This window comes from Impatiens glandulifera, chromosome 9 (assembly GCF_907164915.1).
Source record: "Impatiens glandulifera chromosome 9, dImpGla2.1, whole genome shotgun sequence".
Classification (NCBI taxonomy): Eukaryota; Viridiplantae; Streptophyta; class Magnoliopsida; order Ericales; family Balsaminaceae; genus Impatiens; species Impatiens glandulifera.
This window is the reverse complement of record NC_061870.1, coordinates 26805321-26817029: the sequence shown is the minus strand read 5'-3', so window position 1 is coordinate 26817029 and position 11709 is coordinate 26805321. Positions and strand designations below refer to the sequence as shown.

The 11709-nt window shown below is 32.5% G+C and overlaps 2 protein-coding genes across 2 annotated transcripts; both read right to left on the bottom strand.

The window, feature by feature from the left end:
- Positions 1 to 2247: 2247 nt before the first annotated feature.
- LOC124915510 (zinc-finger homeodomain protein 1-like) lies at positions 2248 to 3294 on the bottom strand. Its single transcript, XM_047456237.1, has one exon. It carries the CDS (start codon positions 3211 to 3213, stop codon positions 2437 to 2439), a length of 777 nt encoding a protein of 258 aa, XP_047312193.1. The 5' UTR covers positions 3214 to 3294; the 3' UTR covers positions 2248 to 2436.
- A 4201-nt stretch (positions 3295 to 7495) lies between these two features.
- Positions 7496 to 10634, bottom strand: LOC124914541 (putative GEM-like protein 3). The gene is made up of 4 exons (XM_047455117.1): positions 10117 to 10634; positions 9796 to 9897; positions 7905 to 8176; positions 7496 to 7823 (listed from the first exon to the last, which is right to left on the bottom strand). The coding sequence occupies exons 1-4, from the start codon at positions 10505 to 10507 to the stop codon at positions 7629 to 7631; spliced, it is 960 nt and encodes a 319-aa protein (XP_047311073.1). The 5' UTR covers positions 10508 to 10634; the 3' UTR covers positions 7496 to 7628.
- Positions 10635 to 11709: the final 1075 nt, after the last annotated feature.

The window sequence follows — 11709 nt, the reverse complement described above, 5'->3', positions numbered from 1 at the left end:
TAATTAGTGTTGTCTAACAGAGTGAGGATGAAAAAAAAATCAGAAAGAGATGGAGTTTTTTATTTTTTTTAAATTAAGTTATTGGGTTGTATGAGCCTGCCTTAGGGGCTTGCTCTTGAATGGCTCTAGATTAACAAACTATTAACCAAGTGTCGGAAGTTGTGATTTTTTTATAAATAAAAAACTAACTTTTCACTTTCTTAATGATTTTCTTTACATATTAAAAATATATCAACATAACTTTTCACATTAATGGGCCTATAAAAACTAGATATAATAGAACGGGCCTCATCTAAATATTTACAAATTAAGTGTGAGTAGTACACGTGTCTCTTAAAAAGGCTGAAAAGAGAGCCCAATTATGACCATATTTTTTCATAATAAATGTGACATGCATGCAATGATTATAAAGTTTAATTTGCAGTTAACCCTAACTTATGTAACTCGGTATACATATTATTAGAACAAGACAATTAAAATAATAATAAATTTGGGGGACAAATATAAATGATAATGAGTAAATGTAAAAGTAATTTTTTTAGGGTAGTGGCCCATGGGTTTCTCTTTTTCATGAAGTTGGACAGCACTATATAGTGTTGTTCCTTTCAGGGGAGCCTGGTATAGGCATCTCTTCAGTTTAGATACAATTATTTTTGCATGAGAATCTTATGGCAGAAATATAAAAACAAAAGGAGACTAACCTATCTATCTATCTATATATCTATATATCAATTTTCTATATATTATGTTTGTTTCCTAATTAATATTGTAGATTGTTATGATAAAAAAGATTAAAGCATATATATCCCATTTAATTATTATCATAATATATATATAATTAAGAACATGGGATTGACTGAGATTACAGAAAATAGATCAAAATGTTTAGAATGAGTACAAGTGAAAACAAACATGCCCTAAAGTTTAAAGGATGGCCATGATGGTAGCCCGTAGCTTAGCTAGGTCGTATGAGAAAAAGCTGTTTTTCCAGAGTCCCATATATATATATATATATATACATACAGTCATATATGTCCAATTATATATATATACAATCTTGTATATGTGTTGATATAAATAGCGCATTAGCTGTCTCTAGACACTCTATTATCCTGCCAACATGAATTGACCACCCCTTATATAAGGGCTAGTTTGATTTAACTTATATTTACCCGCTCAAACTTATCTTTCATATTTGTTTCAGATTAAGATCTTATAATAAGCTTAATTAATTAGTATTTGGTTGTGAAATTCTAGATCACAACTAAGCTAGTTAGCCAGCTAGCTAGCTTTGGATCTATCAAATGTGTTGATCTTGATAAAAGGACTAATTATGCCAATTATGTTTGTTTATGTTAATATGATAAATATTCTCTCATAATATATACAAAGATGAAAACCTAGCTATTTGAATGGTGCCATTGTATTCTTATTATATATCCAATGCTGCTTTATTTTCTTCAGCAGCAAGGCACGGCACAAGACATTAGAATAATATGTTAGAAACACAATAATATGTAATTAAAAGTTGTGTTGTTTTAGAGGATAAACTTCTAAACTAAAAATTTTGTACACTATTCAACAAGTGATCCCATGTATCTTCAGAAGAAAAAAAAATAACCCTAAGATTAATTAAAATGTTCAAACTAGTGAAGATGGGATTATTAATTAATTAATGACTAATACAAATTGTTATATTCTTGGTAGATCTGAATATCATACTATTCAAAATTCATGAATTGTTATCCTCTCTTTTAGCCTAACGACAACAAGTGGTGGGTATCCCCGAAGCCTCCATGAGCTCCTGGGTTCGAGCCCGTCAGACGACGGACTATGTACTTAATCCGCGAGAATTAATCGCACTCCATAGGAGCAGCGAAACCCAGCGTTTAAAAAAAAAAAAATCATGAATTGAGTCTGGCCAACACCATGCACAGGTTAAGAAACAACTAACATTTGTTTTGAGACTAGATTCCTTCTGGTCCATGGCCAGGTTTAGAAACAAGTAACATTTATTTAAGAATTAACAGTTCACTTGTATATTTTATGTGAACTCTAATTCCATTAATTTACCAGGTTTCATGCCTAGAAGAATTAAGAAAATGGTAATGAAATTAAAGTAATAGTGTATCTAATATATAACCAGTTTAGATAAAAAGAACAAATTAACAAACTAGATACATATATGGACATGTACTAGATTAAGGTAATAATAATGATGAAAGTATATATATATTGATAGCTCAATTGATTAAGACAAGACAAACACAGTAAACCCTAAAATCTGTCTTCCCATGATAATAAATTGTTCACTTAAATCATAATAATTCTCACATACAAACTACTACAAATAGATATACAAATATATTATTATATTATATTTAGGAGAATAGAATAACAATAGTCTTAATTAATTAATTAAAGGAAATGATAAATCTAGGGTTTCTTACCAACTGTGTGTTTGTTATTGTGCATCCATACCTTGAAAACATGCCTTCTGATACCAGTTTCTTGACAAAATTGCTGCACAGCTTCATCATCTTGCTTCTGAATTCTCCAACCCATCCTCTCAGCAAGTGCCAGCATCTTATCCTTCTGTTCAACCGTGAATTTCGTCCTCAATCTCTTCTTAGAAGACCCAATTCCCATCCCCATCCCCATCCCCATCGCGTTCGCCACATCTTCATCCATCTCCTCCCTGCAGTACGACCCTCCACCTCCCCCACCTCCACCGCCGCCGCTAGAGGTTGACGGCAGAGCAAGCGGCGGCCGCTGTTGAACGTGAAGGTAACCACTTTGGGTCCTGTAATAAGGCGGGGGAGGAAAGAATTGCTGCGGCTGCGGCGGGTGTTGGTGAATGGGTGGAGGTGAGAGTAAAACGAGAGGTTCACCGATGAGAGATTCTTTGCGGTGGAAGTTGCGGTGACAGTTACAGGCTGCGCATCTGAGGGCATCTAGAGAGCCTTCGGGTCCGGCGGGAAGGAACTCGCCGCAGCCGTCGACGGCATGACCGCCGATGTTGATGGCGTGGTTTTTGAGGCATTCGCGGTATCTGGGTTTCCTTGAAGGTTGGGAAACGTCGAGGGGAGTTAGCATTTTGGGTGGTCGGGAATTCTCAAAGTCGGGGGAGAGGGCATCGTGAATCTCAGGATGGTCTTGTTGGTCCTTGGGATTGGGATGATGATGATGATGATGATCTTCTTCAAACTCCATTAAAATATTTTCTTTGGTTTTCCCTAATCCTGCGCTCACTGTAATCCCGTCGATGTGTTTATATATTTGTCCGTAAAGAAAGACTAAAGCGTAAGACATCCTATAAGTTAAAATATTACCGGCTATAAAGAAATTCCCGGTTTCACTTTTTACTTTTCCCTTCTCAAATATACACTTTTTTTTTTTTAGTTTTATACCTTTTTCCTTTTCTTCTTTCTTTAAATATTTCAAACTTATTATAAAATTAATTATCAAACATTTTTATCTAGACAATACCTAGTTTGAAACTATAAATATTAATTACAGAACGTTAAAAAAATCGCTTAATAGTATTTATTCTATTCGAAATGCTAATGTAAATATGTTTCATATGCTTACTTCGTTAAATATATTATAACATTTGAGATTACAATCAACATATTTACTCATTTGATTTTAAAATATTGTTTATTGTTTCTTCAGTGTTAGTATAATAATGTTGGAGGATGATTTGAGCTTGTTTGATGTTGGTTATTTAAGAGGTTGTTTTTATTTTATTTAAAAAATATTGTTGGATAAAAAAGAATAAGTTACTTGAGTCTTGAATTAGTTGAGTTTAAAATTTAAATTTTATAAAATTAAAGTAAAAGTATTTTAAATGATGAAATAAATGATTTGATAGTTAGAAGTAGAATTTTAAAAAATAAATATATATAAAATTATTTTAAAAATCTCAAGGGAACCCACGTCATAAAACGAGCTCTTATTGTTGAGATTTTCTTTTTCAAATATGTATTTATTTAATTTAATTGATTATCAAAATATTAAAATAAGTGTACTCTATTTTTAAAAATTGTATTATAATTATTTTTTCATCCAACAATATTTGATATAAAAAGTCCAATAGCAAACAAGCTCTTGTGGTGGAGTACTTGAAAAAGAAAATAAAAATTACATTGAGTATGTTAAGATTTAAATGAAAAGGGTATGGTAACCGAATGACTGGTTATAGGCAGTAAAATAGTTTTGTTTACCAAGCGAGTGAGAGTAGAATTTTAACCACATACATACATTTTTACAAGTCTTTTTTTACCGCGAAGTGAAAAAAGGGAAAAGCAGAAACAGCATATCAGCCAAACGGAGAACTGTAGAGTTAATAATAATAATAATAAAAATATTATTGCTGAAAACGGTAACTTATTTGCTGGTATGGCCTGAGGTCAGATTCGTCCGGACAGGGAGATTGTGTGTTTGAGCGAAGAAGAGAGCGTGAGTGTGCGTATGGGTTACAGGATTTGCAGTCTTGCAGGGGGACACACCTCTTCATTTACCAAATTACCCCCCACCCCTTCCCCTAAATTAATTTTTAATTTTCTAAATTGAAAATCTCAAATACAACAAACAAGTGCTTATTTATACATAATGGGCTAATTATAAATAAGTTTTTGTTTCTTTTATTTAAAAATTAAAAGTAATTTTAAAAAATGGGTACAAGGAAATAAAACATGTAGAGGTACACTTTGATGTTGTTGTTTTCTTTTAACTTATACTCTCAACAAATATATTTTTTTAATAATATTCTAAAAGATCCGACATAAAATAAATAACTCGAAATAACAAAAACGAAGGGATGGTGGCAATTAGTACAGTACCTTCTCATCAAATGTTTTATTTTATTTTTCCAAATACCTAACGTCAAAAAACTCAAAGTAACAAAAATACAAAAACAAATTATGTCGAATGGACATAGGCAATTATTGACAAAGAGACGGATAAATAAAAAAAGAAAAGAAAAAGAAAGAACCAATTGTCGTATCCAATATCCAACAAGTCCGCATCCTACAAAGGCTTTGTGGATTGAGATGAGAAAAAGAGCTCATAAATCCCAAGAGTTTATCTTGTCAAATTATCAACTAGCTAGGGTTTGTATAATAAGTATGACTTTACTTAGGGAGGAGCCTTTGATTCATGCACCAACCCTAGATAGGGTTTTGCATGGGCCAAGTGATATTATGATTATATAATACATATACTTAACCTAGAATAATAATGTGCCAATACATTATACAAAGGGATATAGCTATATATTATTGCATGTAGACAACTCATCCGGGGACAAGTAACAAATTAAGATAATCAATAATAATAATAATAATACCTTTATCCCTTAACAAATGCCATTTATATATTGGAAAGTCCTAGGGTTCCAAGCTTACCCCCATATGAATTGATGGATTAAAACAACAAAAAGGAACGCATATCAATATTTTTCACACTGAAAAATCACTTAATTTCATAAAATTCTCTAATTTGAATAAAGAGTTCGAGGAGATATATACTACTCTACCCTATTTTAATATAATTATTTATTTTTAATATATATATATATATATATATATATATATATATATATATATATGAGAAAAAAAGTATAATCAAACAAGGCGTTAATGTTTCTTTCTTTTTCCTCGTCATGGTTTTTGATGGTACTCTCTCTCTCCATCCCTCATACATTTGCACGCATTTCCGTATATGGTCTGTGTTGAAATGACGTCGTTTGGGTCCCACTTTAAGCAGCAATGTAAATAAAAATAACAATAAATTAAGAAATCTCACCTAAACCCTAAATCACATCTCTCGTTTCATAATTATTTAATTTATTAATAAAATATCAAAATATTTTATTTATAAACTAACGAGACTTTGATAGGATATAAAATAATGATAAAAAAAATCCCAACGAAAAAACTTTATATTGATATTTGGACCATAAAAAAAAATACAAAACTAGATGTATTTACATAAATAAAAGTCTCATACTCTCCAACACCTTTATCAATTCTAATATCAAAAACTGAATAATAATACTGGATAATATGTTCTGTGTAAGTTTAAAAATATTGTCATTATTAAAAGAGTTACCATATATTTCAAGTAAAATTGCTTGTTTTTTACTAAGGTAATTTCTCACAATTACATCTTGATCTACAATTCATTCAAATTGGTTGAAATTTTATGAGAATTCAACTCTATGTGTATTCTAAACCATTTGAGTTTTTGCCATGTAAATAAATACATGTTTCACTAATTTACCAGTCAAATAATGAAGTAAAAACATATATTTTTAACAAAATTACCTTGTGAAATAATTGAAAAAGATTACAGTCATGGGTCGTAACTGCAATTAACACGTCATTGCAGCCATTGTTTGGACCTTTTCTACTATTCGGTGTTCACATGTTTTCTTTTATGCTACCAGTTAAAAATGACATTAACAAGAGGTAAGAGAGAATATATTATAAGGGTAAAAAGGTGAATGAATTAGAAGTTAGAGGTGATATTATTTTGAAAATAAAAAATGAAAAATAACTGAAAACAGGTGGACATCATGTGCTTCCAAACGGGAATATAACAGCACCACGTTAAAACTGACAGTTGACGTGATCATGAGAGAGAAGAGGAGAAGAAGAAGCAGGTCCGACCCCCCCTCCCCTTTTTTTTTTCTTTCTTTTTTTTTTGTATTGTCTTGTCAACATCGTTTGCCCTTTTTCTCGCAACTGTCTCTAAAATCATCTCTCTCATCGGGTCTGTCTCTCTGTCTCAGGCAAGCAGGCATCATGCCAGTAAGTATGGCAAAGGTTCTCTTCTCCCCCCCTCCCTTCCCCATTATTCTTTTTTATTCCTCCACCACCACAAATAAAAATATATACAAAATCTAACCAATTATTATTACTTCAATTTTATGTCTTCTAAACAAACCAATTAATAATAATTAGCATCATAAATGTGGACTCAATGTTAGGATTTGTGAGATATTTAGGTATTAGAAATGTTCTAAACAAAAAAAAAGGTCTACCTTTTCTCAAAATATATATACATATATAGTCAACATTTTATTTTATTTCTAAATCATAATTTCTCAATGGGCTCTATTATAAAGATATCAATTGGATACTACTCAAGAATCTCATAATAAGACATATAGATAATTTCAAACAAATTCAAGTAAAAAAATCTTGAAAAAGAGCCACAATCTCTCACTCTCTCTCACACACACACAAACAAAACACACATAAGTAGGGTGGTGGTAATAAGAGAATTGTAAAACCTAATACTGAAAGAGTGTAGGCCCTTTTGGGCTTTATTATGAGCATTTGAAGGAGTGAAAATAGTCAAAAATCCGTTTGCTCCAAAGAACATGTCTAGTAAAAAAAAAAAAAAAAAAAAAAAAAATCCAGTAATGGGTTTTCTAAATCGGAGCCCTCAGATGGGGGGGTATCTAGCCATCCCGAGATTAAACCCGGGTCACAACAAAAAATATATATATATAAGTCTGGAAAAAATAAATAAATTCAATTTCATAATGAATGATTCAAAGTAAACAAAGAACATGTTTATAATCAACACCTACCATATTAATAATTGATCAAGATAAATCAGGTGGTAGTAGAGGACAACTCGTGGGTTTGTAGAGCACCAACAAGGCTCTGCATAGCTCCATCATAGTTGAGAAAACCCATGAACCAAAATTCATGATTGTCAACAGAGATTACCTGGATAAATCTTTCTGCACGAGTAGTTCTGCTCAATGATGGATTAACCGTTTTAAGTTGGTGAAGTGGGACAACTACCTATATAAATCATTTTTATATAAGATAATTGCAATTGTTCACTAAAAGACTTACATCAATGAAGCACATTCACATTCATACCTTGTAATAGCACCATTCGGTCTTGTCCCCAGATTTATATGAGAGGGGAGTGTCACTGCAAAACGCGAGCTTCGCAGTAGACAGATACAAGACTCCCATCACTGGACCAGCTGAAGTCGACAAATAACATGCAAATGAATTTTGGAGAACCTCCTCTGTAGCAGTTTCAAATGTTTGTTTGAAGATCTTCTCATAACCACCTTCTGCCAGAACCTTTGCTCCGTGAGCTATTCTTCCCAGGGCCGCTTCAGCTAAACTCGGACTTGTTTTCACTGCATATATCAATTTAACAAATTTATCATATCAATCATCACATCATTCAAGTCATCGACCAAAACAACTTCCATTTTCTGTTAAACTCTATTTATTATACATTATATATTGTCGTATAACCTAGAAAACCGTTTTTATTTAGAAGGATGCACCAAAGAAGATTATTTGCAAATATTCCACTGAAATCATGTAGACTCCTCAATCTCGCTATGCAATGTTAAACAACCTAGTTGTGATGACATCTGGCCAACGACAAACAAAGAAAATAGACCATCCTCTTTCAAGCTATAAACATCAATTTCCAGCTTGAACTTATGTGCTAACACTGTTGTGAAAGACAGTCTCCAAATGAGTTAAGAGTAGCTACTAGCTAAGCTGTGTCTCAACCATGTGCATTTGTTCAAATTTGGAACTCAATTAAAACACAGTCAGGTCTTCTTTAAACTTATATATTTTCTTAAGGCAGTTATCTTCATTGAGGAGCTCGTGTTTGGGTTGTCTAGGCCAACTCAAATTTTGTCGGTTTGGCTCATTATTGGTAAAGGATGATGAATAGAATCAAAAGGTGTTCCACTTTTGAATTTTAGTACTAAATAAGATGGATTTGCACAATAAAAAGGCTTGGAGTGAATTGATTATATCCTTGTCTTCTTGCATGTGTGCAGGAGTAAAGCTCTATATACAATTTTTACCAGAAAAGTCAACTCACGTGACTTCTGAACCAGGCAGATTCAACTGAACTCACTCACAATGAAATTACCACATCACTTAAATACATACTATGATCAAATGCAAATTAACCAATAATGCTAAATATGCTTTAGAGAATTCTACATGAAATCAATTCACAATAATAGCAATTGTTGTCCACGTCCTAATTAAATTGTCAACCATCATAACTAGGAACACATCAAATGTTTCTTCTCCATACTGTGACCCTTGTGGTTAAAGGAAAACAATTTGAATTATCAAAAAGAATATTCAAAATTTTATAACAAACATTTCCATGAAACTAACAGTTCCAAAGTTCATTCATGACAAAAGCCCAAAGTCATAGTTTTGAGCATTATCGTAAGTATAAATTATTTTTCCCCTTCAACCAGTGAGAGATAAAATTAAGTCTCTCAAGGTTCAAGTGCTCAGCTTGTATGTATAAAAATAGTTTTCAGTTTGATAATCTAACAACAGGATCATAGAACTATACCAAGTTCTTAACACAGACTACATGGGCCACTATTAACTAACTTCAATCACAATATATGCACCAGTATATCAATCTATAAAATCAAATGATTCCCTCATTTATATGGACATAAGATATTCAATTCACGAAAGACAACTTGGAGAAATTCATAGAGGATTTTTTATCAATAGGAGATGTTGACAACAACATACAGTGCAATGGATACATATATAGAATCTTGTAGGAGGTCAGGATTTTGAACCCGACCTTAATGATGCCAACACAGTAGAGTAATATATATGAAGAGATGTGAAAAGTCATGATAGTATTGCAGCTCAATCGGTAATCCGCATTTTGTTTTTCACAATTCACTTGATAATAGACTAAAAACTATCCAAAGAAACTGCACAATAAGTAAGCATTTAGAAATCTTACAATGTTGCCATGTATTGCCAGCAAGGTCTTCAGCTTTCTTTGTTGCTTCTTTGACATTTTTTCCCCATTTCCCAAGCACAGTTCTAGCAGAAGCAACATTACCTGAGAAAGATCAAGCAAAGCTTAAAGCCACAAGTTGTAAGCACTCCAAGACCTAAGTTCCTAATAGTCACAAGTACAATCAATCTATTAAACTAAAGTAAAAACACTTCAGTGCAGTATAGCTCAATTTTCCATTGAATCTAAATTATCTACTCAACTCTATAATGGATACTCCTAAACAACCACCGTATGATAGATATGTGAGAAGAAGATAGTTACTCTTGATGGAATCTCTGTAAGAAGGTGCAGGAGAAGCCTCAGTGTAAGTATTCGATCCTGCAGCTCCGTTTAAGTCGCTGGCAACAGGAGCCGGCGATTCCTTTACCAATTCCTCGTTCCAGTGAACCGATTTCCTTGGCCGGTTTATATTATTAGTAGATTCCAATTTGCTGATTGGATCAGTTTCGTTTAGATTAATTTCCGTAACGCTAGTTTCCGTCAGTATCGTCTCCGCCTTCACCTTTCCAGAGTCTGACCTAGTCGTTTGAGCATCCGGCTTAGTGATTACCTCACTAGGATCTGAATTCAGAACCGTTCCTTGTGCCGAGGTCAGATTTGGCTCCTGTTTCTTGGCTTCATCAATCTTGTGGTCGCCGCTTTGGTTCTCCATCGTCTTCTTCCCTAGAATCGGATCGTAAGAGAAGTGAAGGTCCTCCTCGAAATACTTGCCGTGTGCTTTCTTTCTTACTTTCTGTCTCTTTGACTCTTCTCTTTGCCTGTCTAACGACTAACAACAGCGTGATCGAACGCAATCTCAGTGGGATTTCGCCGGATTTTATTTTTATTTTGTTTCATATTTAATTGTTTTTTAAAATCCACCACAACCTTTATAATCTCAACTTAATTTGAGACAATTAATATTCAAATTTATTCAATTTTCACTAGTACATTATTATTAATTTAGGAAAAACTTAATATTGTAGTGCTATGAAATGAGATGATTTGGATGTTGTTTTAACTTTTTTTTTAAAATTTATTATAATGAGTTGAATCTTCAAATTGGGGTATTATTTTAACGGTTTTAAACTCACTTAACTTATTACAAAAGATACGTTAGATAGAGGCTCATTATACGTTGGAGGAGGTCATTAAAGGGTGTGGAAATGATAAAGTGCCAAGATGTGATGAGTTTATTTATTTTTTTAAATGCGTGATTTTTCCTTAGAACTGAAATTATGGAAACAATTGATCATTTTTATCGATTTTCATCATTTGATAAGAGTTGAAACTCTACTTTGATATGTTTCATTCGTAAAGCTCTAAGAACTGTTGATATAAAGAATTTTAGACATATCAGTTTCGTTTCGTCATTCTATAAGATTGTCGCAAAATATTTGACCAACAAGTTGCGTATGGTGTTAGAGACGGTCATATCTGATTAAAAAATCTATGTTACCGTATTAATAGCCAATAACTGTATTGACTAAGCTAATTCAAGAGATGGAAAATGTGATTTTGTCAAGTTAGACATTGAAAAAGATTATGATCGTGTCAATTGAGAGTTTTTATTTGATGTAATGGACAAAATGAGAATGAGTGCAAAATGAATTTGTTGGATTAGATTTTGCCTCACGAAGGTTGAGTTTTCTGTCATTGTTAATAGAAGTTCTCAAAGATTTTTCAAGAGCTCTAAAAGGATCAGACTGGGTGATCCACTCTCTTCTTTTTGTTCGTCATTATTATGAAAACTCTCTAAAAAATGATAACTTTCGAAAAAAACTCGAGACTCATTCGTGAGTGAGTTGTGAGTCAAGAAAATATTTTTTGGCATATCACATTTGTTTTTCGTTGATGACATGCACTACATTGTTC